The sequence below is a fragment of the Haliotis asinina genome, chromosome 13, assembly GCF_037392515.1.
Source record: "Haliotis asinina isolate JCU_RB_2024 chromosome 13, JCU_Hal_asi_v2, whole genome shotgun sequence".
Lineage (NCBI taxonomy): Eukaryota > Metazoa > Mollusca > Gastropoda > Lepetellida > Haliotidae > Haliotis > Haliotis asinina.
In genome coordinates this window covers 29171351-29195411 of record NC_090292.1, presented here as the reverse complement: position 1 = coordinate 29195411, position 24061 = coordinate 29171351, and the positions used below count along the sequence as shown (strand labels likewise).

Genomic DNA, 24061 nt, shown 5'->3' with positions numbered 1-24061 from the left:
AACTTAAGTTCGACAACATCGAAAGTCTGATGAAAAAGTTGGTGAGAATAGAGATCTATCCTATTTCTAGACAACAGTTCTGCAACCCTGAAATTGATGTTGGTGGCGAGTTGATGGAATGTTCACACCCTCAACCTTGAGTTTGCTGAGTGTTGTCAAACTTCAGTTGCCATGTGTAGCAGAGATGCCAACCTCTACGATTTTATCGTAGTCGCTATAAATTTAAACTTCAAACTACACCAATATGATTCCACTAGAAATCTTACGAAATTCGAATAAATGCATTACATTTCAGATATATAGACAAAACATACATTTTCAAAGATGAAATACATTTTTGGACTTCAAGTACCTTCCATTCATCAAATTTAAAGACATATTTGAAGTGGAATGATTGCAAGTAACATACGTAATTTTAACAAAGCTGTTTTGAATACCTTTGCAACTTTTCACATTTAGTTCCGAGGGAAACAATTTAACCATGTGACCGTAATATTTTTTTCTCAGAATCCAGCATGATTTTGTTTATGTAGTTGACTACTAATTTTAAGGTCGAACTACTCGTTTTGAACGTTGAAACTACTATTTGCCACACTTTGGGGTTGGCATCTCTGGTGTAGGCGCTTTTACAAGCATGGGTTGCTGAAGACCTAACCCAGATCTTCCTGGAAATGTGAGGTTGAACTTGAACTGCAAATATTTTGATTAACCAAAATTTGCTGTGTAGTCACAATGTTGATGGGAATGGATGAAATTTGACTTTTCTCTTCAGTTATCTCCCTTGATTGAGTATGGTTTCAGGCTGCAGTTAGTGATATTTCAGCAACATCACAGGTCATTCCAGAAAGGGGCTTCACACATTGTACCCATGTGGGGAATCAAACCTGTGTCCTCAGCCTGACGAGTGAACACTTTCATCAATTGCCTTCACACCAACCCTCCTATAGCAGGAAGATAGGTCAGACAATCCAGTGATCGGGTCATGCGGGATACCATTAATACATCATCACTTATTGCTCATCTTTCCAATGTGACCCGTGAAGATCAGGTTAAAATACTGACCTTAAGTAACCCATGCTTGTTGCAAGAGGTAATCAAATCGATAGTGTAGTCAGACTTGCTGGCTTAGTTGACACGTCATCAGTTCCCAATTGCGCTGAGTGATGCTCATGCTGTTGATTATCTGGTCCAGATTTGATTACTTACACTCCAGAGTGAGTGAGTTAGTGAGTTTAGATTTACGCCGTACTTAGCAGAATTCCAGCCGTATGGCGGCGGTCTGTAAATAATCGAGTCTGGACCAGACAATCCAGTGACCAACAACTTGAGTATCGATCTGCGCAATTGGGAACCGATGACAGGCTTGCTGACTTGGTTGAAACATGACCATCCGATCCCATTAGTCGCCTTTTACCACAAGCATAGTCGCCTTTTATGGCAAGCATAGGTTGCTGAAGGCCTATTCTACCCCGGGACCTTCGTGGGTACTTACATTCCAGAAATGAAGCTGGAATATTGCCAAGAGCTGCAACTAAACTCGCTGATCCCAACAATATAAACTCATAAATCATTTACAGAAAATGTACAACAAATTCAAAATGTTTTCAAAATAAGTTTAATCATTTTCCTTCTTACATAATAATATAGTATTAATGATCATAATAATGATAAGATGACACTGCAATGTCCGCTGTATGTAGAGACGTCCCCACCCCCTCCCGCCCCTGCTACCTCTACCCGATGAAACTTGTGATGTATGTACAGTATAAGTGGAAGGTGACCGAAATGTAGCACTGATAATATACACATAATACAATATAAACATGTTTCCATGGCAACTGACAAATCAGCTCCATGAATACAATATGAACATGTTTCCATGGTGACTGACAAATCAGCTCCATAAGTACAACATGAACATGTTTCCATGGTGACTGACGAATCAGCTCCACGGATACAATAAGAATGTTGCCATGGTAACTGACAGGCCAGCTCCATGAATACAATATAAACATGTTTCCATGGTGACTGACAAGACAGCTCCACGAATCAATAATTATTTTCAAAGAGAGATGTCCCTGCCTTCCCTAGACAGACACCTGAATTGAATCACAAACCATACAGGAACACGTAATTGACTTTATACTTAGAAACAGAGTTTCATATGCACTTCAAATCCAATTACCACGTCCATACAGCTTCGCCTACCAAACTACACAATCCATTCTACTAAAGCTCAGGAGCACCTGATCCTTCCCATGCTACTATCCATAATGTCTTTCGATGATGTCTGAGAAGAGACATCAAGGTGCGGATCCAGGAACTTGGAGAAAGTGGTGTGTGTATACCATGAAAGGTTAGGTTAGGAGGAATTTCGTCAAAGGAATTTTTTTCGGGAGAGAAGGGTGGGTGCGCACCCCCACATCTCACGTTTGGATCCGCACCTGACATCATATAGGCAAGTGGGTGAGTTTTAGGCCTCTTTTAGAAATATTCCAGCAATATAATGGCAGGAACACCAGAAATGGGCTTCAAACATTTGTACACGTGGGCAATTGTAGCCGGATCTTCAGAGTGACAAGCAAACGCCATAACCACTCGGCTTAACCCCCTCATTGTCTTAGAAATTATTCACAGACCAATAGAATTAGGTGCAGAAACTGATTTAAACTTCTCTACAAAATCGGCATTTAATAAGAATCTATGCTAAGAGAGAGGGTTTGCACTGGAAACAGGAAATGATCATTCCCAATGGAGACTTCATTGGTCTCCGATTAAGTCGATGAAAATCACATTTCTGCAGCATAGTAATAAATACCTGTCATCAGGATTTCTCACAGGAAGTTTTCTTTGATAACAGTTTCTAGTCCTACTTACAGATCACATATATTAATGAAAACTTAACGTAACACCCTTCATGTCAAGTCTGTCAGGTTCCTGAAACTCCAAAGAAAAACCTGCAAGAAGTAGACACATCAAAGTATTGTGGAAAACAGGTAACTCCTTTGTTATCTATTCTATCACATGATTTCAAATCAATTGCTCCTTTCGAAAGGGTACAGCCAAGTAAAAAACTGCTTCTTTTACTAAACTGTTATACAGAAGAATTCAAAGTTGAAATAAGTGATACAAGGTTTAATTGTTTGATGGAACTATTGAGGGTAAATAGACCTCCAACACTGTTGACAACGTAGGTGTGACATGCTTGTGACTGTGAATGAGAGTAACGCAGGGCTCAATTTAAACTGTAAACCTAGATGCACAAGTCAAGTTCCAGTTGCACTGCTTTATTGTTGACATATGTTTCTGTATCATTTACTAGAAGTCAATTTATTTACTTATAAGTTTACCCATTAAAAGATTGACTTGCACCTGATGCAAGTTAAGACTCAATAGTGCATTTTGTAATACATCGTTGCACCTGTGCAAGTAACAAATCACTCACTGGAACGTTATGAAAATCAGCTTCATATTTAAAAGAGACAAACACTAGTGTTTAACTGACTTGGACTCTATCCACAAAATATTTATACCACTATGCCATTCGTAAGTCTATGATAAAGTATAGAGCTGCAATGGGTAGCATTATAAAAGCTTTGTGGATCAGGACCCTGTCCTCAATCCAGTCTGAATTGCATTCCTGTGGAAAATCCTGATGACAATATATCAGGTGATACACAAACACACTCAACAGTAAAAGAAACGCAATGCTGACTTTTGTCAAGGTCTTAAACAGAAGACATTAACATATACACTTACTTTTGTGAGATTTCATGTTTTCAAGAACATCGTTCCTTTTGCTGTTAAGTATACAAAGTCAACAGGACAGATTATATGAACGTTGCTATAAAAACGTTACTATGTACTGCTTCGTTTACATCTGACATCCATTGGTCTGAATACATAGCCAGCAAGCCCCCTACATTAACACTTGTGTCAGTATCTTTATTTTCAACTCGCTTCATTGAATGAACTGAAACTTTTATTTTACACGTTAGTTCCTTAAGAAACTGCTATATTAATTCCAGAATTGTTTTAGCACAAAATACATTTTAGTCCTTACTCACTTTTTAGTTCTCCAAAATCTATGAAAGCAATTAATGTAGGACTTGAATCACTGATGTGGGGGTTTACATAATAAATTTCAACAAAATACATTTTTAAATAAAGATTCAGTGTATTTTGTGAAAGATTTGGAAAACAGGAGACAGTACAATAACATTGAAAGGGCCTCCATGGGGCAGTTGTACAAAACAAACTTAACGTTAAGACTGTTGTAAGTCTGTGTTAATGTATGGGAGTTACGATCAACTTAGTGTTAAGACTATCGTAAGTCTTTGCTAACTTGTGGAAGTTACGATCATCTTAGTGCTAAGACTATCGTAAATCTTTGCTAAGTTGTGGCAGTTACAATCATCAGACTATCGTAAGTCTTTGCTAAGTTGTGGAAGTTACGATCATCTTAGTGCTAAGACTATCGTAAGTCTTTGCTAAGTTGTGGAAGTTACGATCATCTTAGTGCTAAGACTATCGTAAGTCTTTGCTAAGTTGTGGAAGTTACGATCATCTTAGTGGTATGGTCATTTTGTACAACAGCAGCCAGGTCAGCATGAGAAAAACACGAAGTTAATGCAGAGGGGTTAGCAGCTATGTGTGTGACTACATCGGAAGGTGAAATGGACAGTACACAGCTACGATATTTCAGCTAACGAGAATGCTGCCTTGGGTCACGTAACACGTACGCTATGAGGTAAAGAAACACCCTCATAACACAACATGCAGACTCGTGGAATATCTGCTGATCAGCTTCAGCAACGATAAGACTCCTCCCCCTTGGAATATCTGGTCACCATGAGTGCCCCGGACACTATGAATGCCCCCCCATAACATAACAATCCTCATACATGTGACGTCAAACAGTGCATTGTCACACACCCATCAACATACGACAGCACATCTGTTGCAGTTGAAAAGGGTGTTCAACATCCATTTCTTCAATGTGAATGAACTAGATGCCATTGTCAACTGTAATCCATCCTGGATTTAATTATCAAACCTCACGAGACAGAGTTGCTTTATAGCAAAAGAACGACTTTGTTGATTGCCTACAGCACTCAGTGACTTGAAACACAGGCAGTCTTGGTTGCATACAGCTCTTCGTGACTTGAAACACAGGCAATTTTGGTTGCCTACAGCACAAAGTGACTTGATCGTTTCCATAGAAGCACCACGCTACCTCATTTCACGGAACTTTCACATAATCGATTCAATTTTTCACGATAGACTCACACTCCTCCAACAGATCGTCAGTGTTTCTGCTTATAGAGCAGAGCTATCATTCCCCCCCGGGTGGGACACTGGTTACTCGGGCGGGGGCTTCACTTGGGGGTAATAGTCGACGGAGTAGCGGTGATACTGGTAGTAGGGCGCCCGGTCGGGGTAGTAAGTCTTTGCACACGTGGTCTTGCAAGGTCGCATGTCCTCCCCTTTACCCATCATCCACTGTGACGACAATGTTTCTAGTTCTGGCGAGACATTTTCTTTTCTCCATTTGTTTACCCAGATCATAAACTTTTCGTGAAGTTTTAGAGACACCCGTTTGTGAGACTGGAACGAAAGAAGCACTGGTTAGAGTGAGTGAGTAAATGAGTGAGTTTAGATTTGCCCCACACTCAGCAAAATTGCAGCTAAATGGCCATCAACTATGTCAATAAAATCAAGGTGAGATAACTCTGATACACCAGTTAGGTCATCACTGTTTCGTGACGAAAGATCAGGCTATTTATTCTCGAGACATTCGCAGCCCTACAAAGTTATGAATTTCTTATGGCTACGAATGTTTCAAGAATAAGAGTGAGTGAGTTTAGTTTTACGCCACACTCAACAATATTCCAGCTAAATGGCAGCGGTTTGTTAATAATTGAGACTGGACCAGACAATCCGGTGACCAACAACATGAGCATCGATCTGCACAGTGGGGAACCGATGACATGTGTCAACCAAGTCAGTGAGCCTGACCACCCAATGCTGTTAGTAGTCTCTTATGACAAGCATGGGTTGCTGAAAGCCTATTCTACCCCAGGACCTTCACGGGTCAGCACTGGTTAGAAGAGACAAGTTCACACTGTGAATATATTGCCACGGAGTATGAAAACATCCAAAAACCCAGCCAGACATCAGGATTTAACCAGACCAGGTATCTTGAATTTACCAAGATGAATGGAATATCAAATTTTTTTACCAGACCATCATGCTGGATAACTGTAAGTCCCTCAGAAATTTAGACTGTCCCTCAGAAATTTAGACTGTCCCTCAGAAAGCTAGCCTGGCTTGGGTAGGGGGATGGGCCATATTTCATACACTACCACTGGACTAACATTTATAAGTATTTGAAAACCCTGAGAGGGGGGTTGGCTGATGACACAGACAGAAATTATCAAGCCAAAGGACAACAGTCTGCAAATTAAGGTCTGGTCCAGACAATCCAGTGATTGACACAATGAGCAACAATCCACATTTTCAGTTACCACTGAGTGTACAATTCTGGGATTAGCCTTCTTCATGCATAACAAACACAATCAAAGGACAGATATTAAATTTTTGATACTCAGCCAACCACTGACTGACTGAGTGTTGATTAAAGTCTTTGAGCAATACTCCTGTTATATGGTGGAGGTCTGTAAACAGTCTGCCAGACAATCCAGTGATCGACAACATGAGCATTGATCAATACAATGTGGATATGATGCCACGTGTCAACTAACTCGGTGAGTCTGACCACCCAATCCCACTAATCGCCTTTTACGACAAGCATGGTTTGCTGAAGATCAATTCTAACTGATCTTCACAGGTTAATGATAATGAAGACAATGATGATTTTGATGTTGATGATGTTGATGATGATGATGATGTTGATGCTGATGTTGATGATGATGTTGTTACTACAGGTTCAATGCTGTGGCGATTAATTAACACCAACTGTCCATTGCAAAGTATGTTTGATGATCTATTAGACTCATCTAAAATCATAACTTGTCAAATTTGGATAAGTATAGCCCCAAATCACTGAAAATTTGGGCTTTGCATGGCAAAACAAATTTTTGGCATATCTGTAAATTGTTCAAATTTGAGGCTCTTTTAAACTCTTCAATTCATCAGGTACGCCATCAAATCAGCCGATCAGCAACTATACCTTGTGAATTCTGATCATTTGCAAGAGAAGCATCTGGATCAACTCTTCAGTCACGTCACTTTCCCCCGAACAAAAAAACCCAGGCAGTTCTGAATGGAAATAACAGAGGCAGGGGCGAGGTGGGCGATCTGGCTAAAGCGCCAGGCTAATGATCCTCCAAGGTTGAGTTGTCCAGATCAAACCAACCTGCGACTGCATGTTAATACCTTGGCGTCAAATTTGTGTGTAGAATCTTTCCATGCTATCACAACCCCTAGTTTACAGTCCACAACCCACAAATCTGTTGGATATGACCAGATAGTGGCCACATGAATACATGCAAACACCAAGTTGCAGATACAGCAATGTGCAGTAAACTTGGACAAGGTACTGTGACTATGTGTCCCAGTCCACCAAGTTGGGAATTGGGTACATCATTAGGATGAGAAAGCAAAAGTTGTATCCTCCCCAGGGAGTTCAGACTGATAGTAAGACATGCTGCTGACATCCACTGATCTGAGGGAAAACAAAGCACCTTTGAGCAGCTGAAGTGGATATCTGTGCTATACAAATGTTCGTATGTATGTTTTTATGTTATGAACTAGGAGGAAGACCAGGCTAGCTATTCTCGAAACATTCGTAGCCTTACAAACTTCTTAAGTCCATTCTCAACATATTGGCTGCGATCAAAGTTACGAATCCTTAAGGCTACGAACATTTCGAGAATAAAAGCCCAGGTGCACATGAATCCCCATCTTACCTCTCTTGCCCTCTGCAGAGCCATCCTCTTGTATAAATAGCTCTCACTGTTGACAACATAGACCATCTTGAAAGAGTTGACGTTGAACTTGCAGCCTGTGCTGTCAAGGATGTCCATGTCCTCGGAGGCCTGGGCCTCAGTTCGTACAGACTCATCCTTCTCTCGTTCCTTCTCCTTCTCTTCCTGTTCTTTCTCTCCTTTGTGCTTCTGGTTCTTGTTGTGTTGGCGAGTGTGACGCACGTTTCTGTCGGTGGAACAGATTGAAAATTAGATCTAATTAGAGTCTGGTGTTCAAGCAATGGTTTGGGAATTCATTTGGAAAAGACAGCATCAGCTGGCCGTGGTTCACTATTCTGATCGGAATCCACACAAGGAAACATTGAGTGATTGACTTATTGACTGAGTGAGTTTAGTTTTATGCCACTCTCAGCAATATTCCAACTATACGGTGGAGGTGGTCTATAAATAAGGGAGTCTGGATCAGACAATCCGGTAATCAACAGCATGAGCATCGATCTACGCAATTGGGAACCAATGAAGTGTCTACCAAGTCAGCGAGCCTGACCATCCGATCCTGTTAGTCGCCTCTTACAAGCTTAGTCACCTTTTATGGCAGGCATGGGTTGCTGAAGGCCTATTCTACCCCCGGACCTTCACAGGTATGAGAAAGCATGCATGAGGACCTATTCTAACCTGGAATCCACAAATGGTACAGAAGACTCACTGTAACCTGGAATCAACACACTGAGACAAGCATGGGGTAATGGGGACCTCCTCTACCCTGGGGTCTATAAAGCAAAGGTATTGGGGTCACAGACTGACCCAAATTCTAATGAGTCTAACAAAACACGTCCAATCAAATGCAAGATGGCCTAACAGATACAACCAATCACACAACAGCTACTGTTTAGGGTTTGGATGGACTTACAAAATTCCCCGGTCACTTACACTGATCCCTTAACAAACAAAAATCAGCATAAAACACAGTTATTTAAACGTCAGTATTACGCCTTCTGTTTACATGGTTACCTTTAGCTAAAATTTCCACAAGCTAGCATCCTTCAGTACTGTCAAAACACTATTTTCAGCGACTGTTTACTCACTGTTGTTTCGGGCAATACTCCATGTGCATTGCCCGGAAGCAATCATGGAAAATAACAATCGGAATCGTTCAGGTACACCCCTTTTCGAGGTAAAATTTCAAAAGGTAAGTGCAAATGTAAATTTTTCGTGATTTGGTAAGCTGTGTTCTGATTGGTCTATCACAAAAGTTACCTGACGCAACTTCCTGTTCGAGTTGGATAGACTCAGTATGGGAGTGTAATGAATAATACTAGGTTTACTTCGAGCGCTTGAACTGCTTACCTTGGCAGGAATACTGGTTTCTTGGTGAGCTGCTCCTTGAGTTCGTCAGAGATGGTTTCATCCTGAGCCACATACTTCTCCACATACTCCGACCACCGTTCCACCTCCACTGGCTCGTCAGACTGGTCGTGCTCTGTGTCTAGTAACTCCAGGGTCAGGCGACAATCCTTTTTGTACTAAACAAACAATCCATGATTAGACATTCCGCATTACTTCCGTGTATCTACAAAATTTATGTTACAGCTTGGTTTATTTGTTGTTATATGCTGCAATCGGAAATGTTGCAGGTAAATGATGCCAGTAAATAATCAAGCTGGACCAGACAATCCAGTGATCAATGGCATGAGCACTGTTCTATGCAAGTGGGATGCAATATGCATCAACCAGGTCAACGACCCTGACATCCAAACCCTATTAATAACCTCTTACAACATCTCTCAATACATGGGGTGAAGACCAATTTAACCCGGGATCTTCACAGGGTTGGTGAAGACCAATTCTGGGCTTTACGGGTCAAAAACAGGAGATATTTCACTACATCCTGTCTGAACCTCAAATACTAATAACGATTTGAAACTTACAATGACAACTTTGAAACAGTTTTCTTCAGACAGAAACATCTCAGCTTTGCGCTGATAATTGGATTCTGCCATCACTCGTTGGTGCTGTGTTGCCAGACGACCACCAACAGCGTTGTTCCTCTTCTCCTCCAAGTAATGTTCTGTGACCTTCTGGATGGAATCGTCTGTCACAATGTGTTGTAGCTGGAGGAAGGACATAGAGTGTACAGAACACAAAAAAGAGTTGTAAACATAACCAAGTGACAGACGGACTGATGTCTAATGTCTGAGTGAGCATAGAGGCTCAAGGCTTGGCATGTAGAAAACAAAATTTGCACGTATAATCAGTGAATCCATGTTCTATTTGCTTGTCACCGGTATATAGCAACAGATATATTAATGGGTTATAATCATTATTTTTCAATTGCTTGTTTTTAATTTTCATTTTCCAAGACAATTTCTGGCCAGGGAAAACAAAACTCAATTTCTTTGACTTCACCATAATTCCATTAGCTCAAGACTGTGAGAAGGGAGACAACTGACCTATAAGATTCCGTACAAGGGAGACAACTGACAAGGTTTTTGTGCAAGGGAGACAATTAACAAACAAAGCTCTCTGCAAGGGAGACAACTGACCTGTCTGACAATATTCTGTACAAGCTTGTCCATGGTGAATGCGACGTAAGCATGGATGCCGTACATCTCACGAAGCTGGTCCTCGTACTGTCCGGATTCCATGTTGCCATCCAACAGGTTTTTGACCATCTCCAAGAAGTACTGGTAGTAGTATTCTGGTTCCACTTCAACTGAAACATGAACACGACATGATACAAGACTCTTGTAGTAATCTTTGTCAGCCATGTGACAGCGGCCTACCTAAATTGGAAGCTGCGACCAGACAATTTAGTGATGTACATTGTGTGCAAACATCCATGCTGCAGATGTTTTAAAGTTCTGCTCCAGAGAAGAGAATGACCAACAGAAGTTGTTGCCACAGAAACACAGCAAATATTTTATTTTCAGTAATCCCAAACTACTAAAGGCACAAGTTCACTCCCAGAACTATCTATGTATCAAGATTGGTGAAGAAACACAGAACAGATTTAAAATTTTGCATCCAAAAGAGCAAGACAACAAATTTCAGTTGAAGTCAATGTTGTTATCATGGAAATAAAACAAATATTTTCTTCAGAAATTTAATACTACCAAAAGGTACAAGTTCACTACTAGAACTATCTATGTCAAGAAATATTGATAGTTTATTTATGCTCTGCTCCGGCAATGCACAGAGTCCAACATTGTGGGGGTAAACGAGGCAGAGGACACCAAATAAGGTCTTTACACACTGTACCCATGTAAGTTTCAAACCAGGGTCTTCAACACGACAAGCGAGCACTTTAACCACTAGGGAACCCGACCATTGTTTAGGACTTCAGAAAGCTTATACATACATGGAGTTTTGAGGCGGAGTGCTGTGGAGGTTGAGTCCTTCCTTTCCTGCTGACAGTGTTTTGACTCGTCAATGATGCGCTGTGTATTGGTGTAGATCCACGACAGCCTTTCACAGAGGATCTGATGCAGTCGCAGGAACAGGTACCAGTTGTTGTTGACGAAGAACAGCGAATACATGTCATCCTGAAAACATCAAGACTGATCTTATTTTTGTGTAAAATACTTCAATTTCATTGGTCAATGACACTAAGACGATTCAGTGTCACCCTTCCCAGGCAGGTGACAACTGAAAAATATATTACCCGCTACTGACTTGCACTGCTTTATCTAAACTATCTCATACATTGAATCCTGCCCTGACTCAAGTTACGCAAAGTAGACCATTCTTATAGCAATGTTAAGTGTGTCAGAAGATGTTCATTGAGTTTAACAATGCAGTTGAAGGGCACTCGCCATTTTGTTTACACGTTATATAGTCTGTACCGAGCTTATCAATCTTCAAAACAGTATACAATTAGGAGATAAACATCATGTGTTGGCCAATTTCCGGGTGTTATTGAGTATTTGAAGCATGGGAATGCATTTGGAACCGACGGTAGCATCTGGAGTTGCTCATTTGTGATGTCATTCTAATTTTACGTCACAATACGATTTGAATGAAGTCACCATTGTTAATGACTCAACTAAAAATTGTTTGCGAGGTTTCTACGTGTCAATACAAAGTGAAAAGTCTTGCTGTTTCTGGAAATTTAATACCATTTGATCATGTTTTTCAACCAATCAGATTACAGAACACAATGGATGTCCATCACAACAGACATAGTATTTTCAATCTCAACTCCCTGGGAAGCATATAACTCTTGCAACCTACCAGGCGCACTGAGTTAATGTGGCTATCCCATCCTACGAGGTATCCATTCACAGGTGGGTCATGACCCATTCACCATCCGAAATTGAGAAAGTCTGGCACAAACGTTCAACCCCAAGTTCTGAATACTCACATCTAACCCGTCAGCTTCATCATACGTCATTGTTCCATTCACCACTGGTTTCTTTTGTTGGTTTCCGGAACTGTTCTCCATCATGGCCGCCGGATCTTCCTTCCTGTCTGCGACAGGTCGATCCTTATCACTGCTGGAGTTGAAGTTCATGTCGAACCTGTGGACTTGATCGTTTCTGTCCCCTTCGTCCGTTTCCATATCTGTAATCCAATAATCGTACTTATGACACAACCGAAAGTTAATCTTTTTGACACAACCGAAAGTTAATCTTTTTGACACAACCGAAAGTTAATCTTTTTGACACAACCGAAAGTTAATCTTTTATTTTTTCTTACACTGATATGATGAGACGTGTTCAGGACTCAATACTCAAAAGCGTTTGGCATGAGGGACTGAGTTTGGTTTAGCACAGCTTTACATTATTCCTTTGAATAAAGTAGAAACAATCAGATTGAACATTAATGTCAAGCCACAATCACTCGTTCCTGGCTGACCAAGGGGACACTACTCAACACACCATAACACAGCATCTACAATAACAGAGCGATCAATGGATACTGAGTATAGGCAGCACATTTACAGTATGTGCCTAAACTGACAGGATACATTTTTCAGATGAAATGTTTTTACGAATTCAAGAAGTCAAATTCAACATGCTTTTTCTGAATCCATAATGTAATGGAAATGCTTTTGTCTTATGTTGCTGGCTCTTATTACAGAAACAATTTTTTTTCTTTAATATATCACAAACCACTAAGTAGAAATTTGGCTGCACAAAGTTAAGTACATGTACTAGCTCCCCTGAGTTCTCTCCCCTTACCATCTTCACGGTCCATCTCATCATCACTGAGATCACCTCGTGGCATGAAGAAGAGATCGGGAATGAAGTGTAGTAATAGCTGTTTAATCTGCTGCTTGTCCTCTTTGTGAATACCTGAAACATGGACGAACATTTACATGAGCCTCAGATGACTAGTTCCACATCAATGTAGCATCAGTAGGTATCATTGTGGAACACCGTTTCCATGACAACAATCAGTAGACATTATGGTAGAACACTGTTTCTATGACAACAATTAGCATCAGTAGGCATCATTGTGGAACACTGTTTCCATGACAACAATCAGTAGACATTATGGTAGAACACTTTTTCCATGACAACAATTAGCATCCGTAGGCATCATTGTGGAACTCCTGCCACATGAGGTCTATCTGTCTGGACGAGAAAAAAGCGACTAACACTACAAACATCAACTCAACAGTTGGGTACAACGGATGACAAGCTATTGTGTCCAGCAACGTTTGAGCAACTTGCTGCAAGGGACCGCTCCTAACCAGGAATTCACTTTTTAACACTGAAACAATAGCAACGTTTGAGGAACTTGCTGCAAGGGACCGCTCCTAACCAGGAATTCACTTTTTAACACTGAAATTACTCAAAAGACCAGACAAATTTTATTTCTTGTTTTAAAGACCCTTGGATGATATTTTTTCCAAGAGGAATTTAAAAAAAACATATATAAACTTCTCTGCTCCAAAAATAAAATCCTTGCTCTTATTGTCCAAAACATATAATCTTACAAAAAAATTAGGTTTCTTTCATAAATTATTTTTTGCAGGTAAAGTACTTGAGCACTACTTTGACTGGTGATTTTATTTCATTTTTTTCCATCCTTCCACCATTAGGTTTTTTGAGTAAAAAAAAATATGTAAAACAAGAAATAAGATTGGCCTTATTAATTTGACTGGTGATTTGATTTCATTGTTTCGTTCCCCTCCTGCCTCTAGTTTTTCTGAGGATAAAAACCTGTAAAACAAGAAATGTAATTGATCTGACCTAAGGTAATTACAGAGAATTTCAACAAAGTGTTCCAATTTGACGAACCTGTTTGGCGTTTCATGTGGTGGATAATGAGATTAGCAGCATCATCAATCATGGATTTGTCTTTATATGTATACGACAGATGTGCTCCCGTTGATTCTCCTGTCACCTCGGATAACTGCTCCTGTCGCTGAAATACACATGAAGTCACACTCACACATTGTAAAACCCCTATTTGATAATACTTGTTACATTTCAATGAGAAGTCAGAATTAAGCTAAAGACAGCCAACTGGCCCATACATTGCAAAGAGTGGGCCACCCAGGCAGGGGTTAAAAAATCATATTGCCCGAGGCCCAGGACAAGTCATTTTTCATTTCAGGCAATTATATAATGGTATCTTACTAGTCTGTCAGCTACTAGATAATTTCCCCTTACGGTTTTGAACTGCAAATAAACTTTTATTTCACTTCATATCTGCTCAAAATGTAGGTATCAATTTCACAATGATAATAAAGTAGAGTTGTCTTTCTGTGCTTTTTATCACTACACAATAAACAGTCCATCAAATACCATTTTGATTTATTCTTTCATAATTATATCATGGTGATTATATCATAAAAATAAGGGCAACCGGAAAGTTTGTAAGCACAAGTTACTTTCTTAAATTCCCGTCCTGTGGCAAGTGGCTTTTTTAAAAAAAAATTGAACTTCTGCCACCTATTAAAATCAAACGACAAAACAAATAATAAAACTGAAAACCAGTTCATTGTCAATCTCACCTCATCATATATAGTTTCGATTTCATTGAGCAGTGTTTTTGAACGTATTGCTTTCACGTCGTTCTGCTTGAAGTTTATTCCTTGGTGGTCCAGTGATTTGAGGTAGTACTTTTCATTCTGTTCACGCCAGATCTTGTTGAAGCCCCGTTGAGATTCACGCCACTCTTCCTCTTTTGCTTTTAATCTGATTGGACAAAACAGGTCATGTGACATCAATGCTCATGTGGTTTCAACACATGCCTTGACCAATGTCTTCTAGACTAAACAAGCTGCCATATTTCCTCTGATAAATGCCAGGGGTAAGGCAGTTCACCAACAATTAAAGTAATTAGACTCAGTACGCTCAAAAAGCTCTGGGCCTCTAATAAGCGCCAGGTGTGAAGTCTTTTGAAAAAGAAAGTGCCTGGATATTTTTGTTTGCTGAGTAATGTCCCATTGTCTTCACATTCTGGATGAAACAGTGATTGATACAGTGAGCAAAGTTATTGGAGACAATGAAACTCAATCAAGATTGGTCCAATCAATTCATTAGGACATTATTCCGTAAGCACTGAAGCCAAGAACTGGTTCACGTACCTTCGTAAAACAAGCGGAACAGCCACCACAGGGTTTTTCTTCAGCCCATCTATAATATCTGGTGCCTTATCTCCGTATATCCTGGAAAACATCAACATGGCCGTCAGAACAGAAGAGAAAATAAACTGGGCTAGTGAGCGAGTGAGCGAGTGAGCGAGTGAGTTAGTGGGTAAGCAAGTGAGAGTACAACCCCCCACCCCTCCACACACCCCAGCAGCAGCAGCAAGCCAGTCAACCAGAGGAATTCAACCATGCCATCAACTATGTCAATAAAATCAAGGTGAGATAACTCTGATGCATCTTCATTGTTTAGTGACTTTATAGTTCAGATCCATAGACATATGGTTATCAGAGCTTGATTTAGTGCAACCCAATATTACATGATTCAACATAGTGATTAGTCAAACTTCACCAGGTGAAAGTCAATTTATGAGTGGGTAACCTTCAGAATAAAACGTCTAAATAATTCAAAAGTGTTTTGTTTTTTTTCACTGCATGAATCTGTCTGGTGCAGCTAGGTTTTTATGATAGGTTGCACCTAGTGCAAGTAGGTTAAATGTCTCTTAAATCGAGCCCTGGAGTGAGCAAGCTGTAATACTTGAGCCATCTTGGTCTGTAAGTACATGCTGTTAGCTACTCCAAGTCACAACACTGGCTATAACAACACTAAAGTGAACTGAGAACATACGTCATTTCGCTTAACTCGGCAATATTGTAACATATTGACCCAGTGACAAGAATTGACCTACACAATTGTGATATCATTACATATTGAAAGCAAGTCAGTTTGGCTTGTTAGTAGTTTAACACCTAGTAGTTTCACACCTGCCCTTAGAAACATTCCTGCTAAATGGCATCGTGTAATCATAGTTTTCGGCCGTGGGAGCCATGCCAATTCACTTATCAGAGGGGTACATAAGGTACGCAGTCTAGACTACCAGTTTTCCGACTTTCATTTTTGTGGAAGTCGAGGTGGCTGAGCAGGTTAGGCGGCTGACTTTGTGTGCTGGCGATTAGGTGCCTGACTCTGAGGGTGCAGGTTCGAATCCCGAATGGGACTCAACCAAAAACGTACTAGAATTTGTACTTTACTGAGGAAGTGAAATCCCAAATATAACATATGTTGTATATGCATGTGGTCTGTAAATAATCAAGTCTAGACCAGACAATCCTGCAATCAATAGCTTGAGCATCAATGTACACAACTAGGATACGATTACATATTGCAACCAAGTCGAGCCTGACCACTTGACCTCATCAGCCGCCTCTTACGACAAACAGATTGCTGAAGACCATTTCTAACCTAGGCTCTGATGGCATATCTTCGCCTCTAAGCAGACCTAGAACTAAAATTGAGATCACAGACCGGTGTATTGCCTTCCGATGAAGTACTTCAGACGTTCCTCCTAGCGTGTTGTCCAGTCGGAACTTGGCAGCATCTTCTGGGGACATCCTTGTCAACTTCTTCTGCACCGCCTCCAGCACTCGTATGCACATCAAGTTGGTCTCGATCACAACGTCCAGCTGAAATATGATTTTTCAGAGAAAAGGAGATCAAAAGTAGGTTTCACACACTGTATCCTTGTGAGGAAATTGAAACAGGGTCTTCAGCTTGACAGGCAGATGTTTTAACCACTAGGCTACCCAAAATCACCCCACCTGCAGTATGAAACGTAGAACAATTTACCTAGGATTCAAATAATCTCCTTGACATATTGCAAAATCTGTTGCTGTGAGTGGGTGAGTTTAGTGTTATACGTATTTTATTACCATTATTTATAGTAAAAAATCAGTCTTGCCCTCCAGTACGTAAGACTATGTATATCTTTGTCTTATTTTGAGAAAAATCGGAATGTGTCCTGGTTGATGCTTTGTTTACATACTGCTTGATATCTTAACCAATATTTCGGATGGGGTGGTGGAAAGCGACCTTGTCTGGTTTCGTGTACATTACAGCCAAGCCTGGAATAGAACTCACCTCAAACCGTTCATCTTCGCAACGGTAGATGTGTTCCTCGTACTGGGTTTTTCGGGACGTGACAAATGTTGAGTCTTCCGACCATGATGGGAACGACACCCAGGTGTCATTCAACACCTGAAACAACACCACATTAATGTACGAAACGCCAGACATCACATAAGCTGTGTGCTTGCACTTAACATTAAGAACCTGAGTTTAAATGAAACTACATCCAAGTCAGTTATATTTTGCAAAGCTGGTGATTAGAATTTGAAATGTGAGATGAAATGGGTTTATTATTGTGAATATTTCGTTTACATGATGATGTCCATGTGTGGCAGACGGAGCTGGTTTTATTGTGCTAGCTCACTGAGATACCAAGCTGTGGTTGACCATGAATATGAAACTCAGATGCATTATACTGACTCCAAGACCCAGCAGAGGATCGAACCACCCACCTTCCTCTCTGACCACTTCACCACTGAGGCGTGTCTTTTGAGATGTACACATGAATTCAGAAACAGACATTAACTGCAGACGTTTGCTTGTTTTTCAACACAGCAGTCTCTCCATTCTAGCATTAGGATTGCACTTTTTTAAGCAAAGACCAGAAAATCCAGTGATTGAAATCAAGAGCATCCATCCACACAATCAGGCCAGGAATTTGAATATCACATTTATATAATCATGGATGCATTTCTGTCTTGACATACCTCTCGACACAACGCCGTCCTACCAGAACACTTAGGTTGAGGGTAGCTCTTGGGTAATGCTCGATAACTTGCTCCGTATCTTTTACATGTTGCAAAGTCTGAAACAAACAAATAACCAAAATATCCATACAAGTACTATCAATGAAAAAAGGTGGAGACTTATTTGGGCCAATATTCAGCAGGTAACTGATGAAAAATTTGAACACTGGAATTACTATTTTCCTTGCTCAAGCTACATTGTATTTATTCGTCTCTTAGTAGTGCTTAAATTAGTCTTGAAAACTGCGGTGCACATATAGCAATTGGGAAAAAAAGTAAGGGAACGTGAACTTTCAATTTGGATTGGAAGTATAAGCGTTAAAAAACCCCTTTAAAGACAGAGATCTTATGATCATACAACTATTTCGCTTTAAAACCAGTGATTGAGTGAGTTTAGTTTAGTTTTAGGCCGCACTCAACAATATTCCAGTTATATGGCGGCGGTCTGTAAATAATCAAGTCTGGACCAGACAATCCAATGATCAACAACATAAGCATCGATCTGTGCATTTTGGAACTGATGATGTGTCAGTGAGCCTGATCACTCGATCCCTTAGTCACCTCTTACGACAAGCATAGTCGCCTTTCATGGCAAACGTGGGTTTCTGAAGGCCTATTCTACCCCAGGACCATCACGGGTCTCTTTATAGCCACCCCTAAACATGACCACCTCTTTGTTGCGATGGTTTTCAAGAAGATAAATCACTCTAGTCCATCAATTTTGACAATTATCTTGCATCACACTGTTGTTTGTTTCCAGCAGGTCTATTTTTGTTTGAAAATCAACACTGACTGGCTTGACATACCTCTCAATTGTTTCAATCCTAAATTCAAAATGATGTTCTCTACTTTTGTTAAAAGTATCCTTCACTGCTTTGAGTAACAAAGATTTTTATAAAATGCCTGAAAATTCCTGCTTCAAATGCTTCAGCGTTCTTTTTTTGACACCGATCTTGTCATGAAGTATTTCAAACATACTCAAATCCATGGTTTAAATTAAAAAATGCTCATTATTTTGATAAACATGAAAAAAAATCAGGAATTTTGAAACTCTTTTATCTGGAAACTGGTCTATAAATTTAAAATTGAAAATTATGAAAATGTTTACACAAGTGAGTAAATATAAACATGAATGATAAATGACAATTGAATTAATGCAAAAAACAAACTATTTTAATGAACTGACTCACATCTAAGACAATGACTAGTCCCTACAGAGAATATTTAGAGCGTCAAAGTCTCTGCATGTAGAAAGAGACGTCACTCTAAACACTCAAGAATTAAATCCAAATTTAAGCTCATGGGCTTGAATACGCAAAGAAATCCCATATTTTAGCACATGGGTAAAATTTCGTGTGGGCCTAAATATGGGAATTCCTGGTACCAGTAGATTCCAAACTACGCATCTTTGGCAGTCATATGGAAATTTTACTGCTCCTGTATTTGAACACTGATCTGGTGTGACATGTTTTCTCACCAATTTCCATAGCAAGTTCTCCACTGATTCTTTCTTTGGACGTAACTGCCTGCGGAATGCACTCAATGGTCCCGCCTGCCTCCTTATAACCAAGAAAGTCCTTGAACCATTTAAATAACTCCGGGAATTTGCTGAAACGTAACAATTTCTTCACATAAAACAAACAAACAAACATAAACTAAACCATATAATTATTCATGTTGTGATACACAATTTTTTTTTGAATTCTGCCCTATGGATGGTTGTCAAGATGTCAAACAGCTTTAGGATTTTTCCTTAGGGAAATATAGGCTTGTGGCACTAATTCTAAGGGGGAGAGTACAGTATTATCTGTATAAACTTTTTACTGATTACTTTATTTTTCATTTCTACACATAAATATAACTTGTCATATAAGAGCTGATTGATCTATTGTGTGGTGAGCTTTGTTTCGCAATGCAATAGTGAGTGAAGTTAGTTTTACACTGCACTCAGCAATATTTCAGCTATATAGCGGCGGTCTGTAAATAAACCACTCTTGACCAGACGATCCAGTGATCAGTGGCATGAGCACTGAACTACACGACTGGGATACTGACATGTCCAACTAGTTAGTCAGCGAGCAGAGTCAAGATTTTTGAGTCATGTGTTGTGTGCCACACCTCCCTAAATTCTTTCCGAAACTTTAAGACATGTTGAATGAGTTAAAGTTAAACTGATCTTTCTTCAAAATAATGACAGTGACTTCTGGACATGTGAACCGACACTTCATGAAACACCTCAGGAAAACCACACTAGTTTTACTCAGCTAATCTGACTTGTGAATGATGATAAAATGCTCCGAAATGCAGGGAAATTTGACACCTTGCAAACACAAGATTCCATGAGCTATGCATTTCTGAATGCAAAGCTTCTTTTCCTACCGTGGCCCTGGTTGAAAATCTCACACTATTGTCTTTTTCGCTCCAAAGCAGACCGACGAATTGCAGTCTAACTCAAAAACTAATTCACTTAAAATCTTCCTCAAATTTTTACAAACTATCATTAAATATTTAGACAGTTAACTATTTGGATGTAAGGATGTAAATGGTAGAGCACAGGTAAATGGATCATTAACTGTGTCACCACTTGTGCACGTGCATTGCATACAACTGATTGTTCTTCTCTTTGCACTCATCCCTCTTAAAAAATAGTGAACTGTGTAAAACATTCAAATAATAGAGAGGTGTGTGTGTTGCTTTTTAAAACACAAATGCTGCAAAAAAAAACAAACAAAAAAACCCAAAACAAAAACAAAAAAATCACACAGGTGGTCTGATGTTTTGATTATGATCAGCGTTTCACAGAGCATTATATGTTTATTAGTTTTCCAGTCAGACTGTATTTCATCAATCCGCTTTTTAGCCAACACGGGTTACTGGGAACGATTCTACGTGAAACTTACCCCAGGAAATTCTGCACCAGTTGGACGACCTCCGACCTGGATATGACCTCTTGATTGAAGAGCACAAGACATCGGAGGAAGTTATCATAAACCTCTTGATGCCGTAACGCCTTCCGCACCTAAACACAACAACATGTCAGAGTCCTTTACACTAATCTTAGAGCGTCAGATGGTGTTTGGTTTTAATTTCAGCAATATTCAAGCTATATGTAGGTCTGTAAATCAAGTCTGGACCAGACTATGCAATGAATTGACAAAATGAACATCGACCTAAACACTTGGGATATTACAGCATATTGTATCAATTGCCTCTTATGGGAAGCATGGGTTCCTGATAGTGGTGGTCCAATTATTTAAAATAATCAAAGATTGGTTGCAGTGACTTAATAACCAAGCAATTGACTGTTTTCTCAAAATCAAACACTGACAATTGTGGAACACTTGTTTGCATTAACAATATTTTTCAAACAATTGGATTTGTTACATTTCATTATCACTACAAGCTTTTTGCCAAGAGGACAAAAAACAAAACAAAGCACAAAAAGCATTGTGCACTAACAAACATAGCTAGAAAATTTGATAAATAACACCATACAAATATTTCAGATGATTGAGCGCTGTAATGAACCAATCCTAAATTATGAAATTTTATCCAATTCTAAACATAGGAAGTTTTGTGCCAATCACCATAGTAATAATCCTTTCAAATACTTTTTGCATTTTACTCAAGACAAGAAATTGGTCTGATGTAGTGATGTACAATACTGCAGGAAAGGCTCATATATACAGGAGTCAAGTTGGTACAGTAAGTTGACGGATGTTTATGCGATTGATAAGGTTGACATACGAAGTGTGAAGGATTTTAACACAATAAGGCCAGACCAATTTTATTTCTTGTTTTACGGATCCGCCTGCCGTTATTTTTTCAAGAATGAGAAAAAAAATAAAAATTAATTTCCACTGCTCAAAAATTAAAATCCTGATGATTTTATCGGCTATAAAATGTAAACTCACTTGAAAATACCTTTTGGGTTGTTTTTTAACCATATTCATTTCTTAAATTGCCAAAAGTAAAACATTTTGAGTATTTAGACGGAATATTACTTTGATTGGAATTTTTATGTTTAATATTTTTCCTGCCTGCCTTTAGGTTTTCAGAGGACAAAAATCCGTAAAACAAGAAACAGAATTGGTCTGGCCTAAAGATAATTGTTCCACAAGCAGAATTAATGTGGGAGGCATTAATGAGGGGAAACCAGTGGATACTCCTAGGCCAAAGTGAGTGAGTGAGTTAAGTTTTACTCTGCACTCAGCAATATTACAGCTATATGGCGGTGGTCTGTAAATAATCGAGCCTGGACCAGACAATCCAGTGATCAACAACATGAGCATCGATCTGCGCAATTGGGAACCGATGACATATGCCAACCAAGTCAGCGAGCCTGACCGCCCAATCCTGTTAGTCGCCTCTTACGACAAGCTGAGTCGCCTTTTATGGCAAGCATGGATTGCTGAAGGCCTATTCTACCCCGGGACCTTCATGGGTTTCCTAGGCCAAATGTAGAGATAGCATCAAAATAAGGTAATATGATACAGCCAGGATTATCATTGATACTGCATATCTTGACCATGTTGAACACCAGTGCTTGTCACCACCCATTAGACAATGTGATCAATTCTCAAGCAGTTGGTTTATGAACATGTGGACTTTGTTCCAACAGTGGACTGAACCCAGTTAGTCTTAAATAACCTAATACCTCCTGTAGCTAGTTCTGCATCAACAAGAATTTTTGGAGGGTGGGGCGTGTTATACTAATTACTAAATAACACGTTTACTGCTACTGAGAGATCCTAAAAGATAGGGACTTCTCTAGCATTTGGCCTAGGACTATGGAGAGACATCAATGTACATCAACCTTATCAATCCTTCTGCCTAAGCAAAACAACATGAACGCTAGCCAAGATATTGGTACATACCTTATCAAAGAAAGCAAACTCATTGAGGGTTCCATATTTCCCTGCCTCGGCTAGTGACACATCCTTTAAGTGACTGGTCTTTGGTTTCTGAAACGAAGCAATATATACAGGACTTCAGCTATGTGGACAGGTCAAAACCGTCGAAACTACTGTCACATTTGGGATTACACTTTCTCCAATGAGTACAGATTCTAGTACTTTCATAGGGCTGAGTCCCATCTTGGCTCCGAACCCACACCCTGAGTATCAGCACCTAATTGCCAACACACGAAGTCAGCCATCTAACCCACTCAGCCATCTCGGTTTCAAGTTTACACTTAACACTTTCCAATAGCATTGTGTATTAATGAATCAGTATTGTTAAAAACTGCAATCAGAGAAAATTAGTTTTCACAGAGTGCACACGTCAACCTTGGTTCCTAAAATTCACTTCCTGTTCAAACTGTAGATGAATCCAGGGTTTGGTGGAAATTTCTCATAATGTACACCCTGGAGATATCGAGGATCACACACTTCCAAAGATGGATCAAACTGTGTCACACAACAAGTCTTTATGGCAATAAGCCAAAGTGTTACAGTTGTGGTAAGCAATATTATTAAAAACAAGAAGACGAAGTCATCAATATCCCCTGCAACGGCAAAATATTCTTTATGAATATGTCTACAAGTTATGATTACACCAAATGTTTTGGTGTGTATATAGAAAAGTGAGAAAAGTGGAAGGAGAATAATGAAAGGTTTTCATGTCAAAGTCAAACTTGTTGCCATAGAAACACCACATTTTCGGGAATTAAGAAAGACAGGGGCCATGGGACATTTTGTACATGAGAATTATAAATAGCCCATTAAAATTTGAAGTTTACTATTGACACAAGGGCAATGGCCCATTCTCAAAGTTTTGTTTCCCAATTCCTGTATTTTATTCAGAATTCCAAAACTACCAAAAAAAGGCACCAGCGCACCAGCAGAGCTATTATGTGCCA

At 39.6% G+C, this 24061-nt stretch overlaps 1 protein-coding gene across 4 annotated transcripts in view; it reads right to left on the bottom strand.

Annotated features, from left to right (window-relative positions):
* Positions 1-1599: 1599 nt before the first annotated feature.
* The window catches only part of LOC137259264 (paired amphipathic helix protein Sin3a-like), a 48361-nt gene continuing 25899 nt past the window's right edge, over positions 1600-24061 (bottom strand). For all 4 annotated transcript variants that reach the window (XM_067796897.1, XM_067796898.1, XM_067796895.1 and 1 more), the window contains exons 11-27: positions 23079-23165; positions 21102-21220; positions 19679-19809; positions 18163-18260; positions 17468-17584; positions 16856-17013; positions 15490-15570; positions 14914-15097; positions 14195-14321; positions 13130-13243; positions 12310-12509; positions 11308-11491; positions 10493-10662; positions 9878-10060; positions 9297-9472; positions 7932-8175; positions 1600-5607 (exon numbers count right to left, since the gene is read on the bottom strand). In XM_067796897.1, the coding sequence (XP_067652998.1) occupies positions 5362-5607; positions 7932-8175; positions 9297-9472; positions 9878-10060; positions 10493-10662; positions 11308-11491; positions 12310-12509; positions 13130-13243; positions 14195-14321; positions 14914-15097; positions 15490-15570; positions 16856-17013; positions 17468-17584; positions 18163-18260; positions 19679-19809; positions 21102-21220; positions 23079-23165 (2619 nt within the window). In that variant the 3' untranslated portion in view covers positions 1600-5361. The remainder of the gene's footprint in view (positions 5608-7931; positions 8176-9296; positions 9473-9877; positions 10061-10492; positions 10663-11307; positions 11492-12309; positions 12510-13129; positions 13244-14194; positions 14322-14913; positions 15098-15489; positions 15571-16855; positions 17014-17467; positions 17585-18162; positions 18261-19678; positions 19810-21101; positions 21221-23078; positions 23166-24061) is intronic.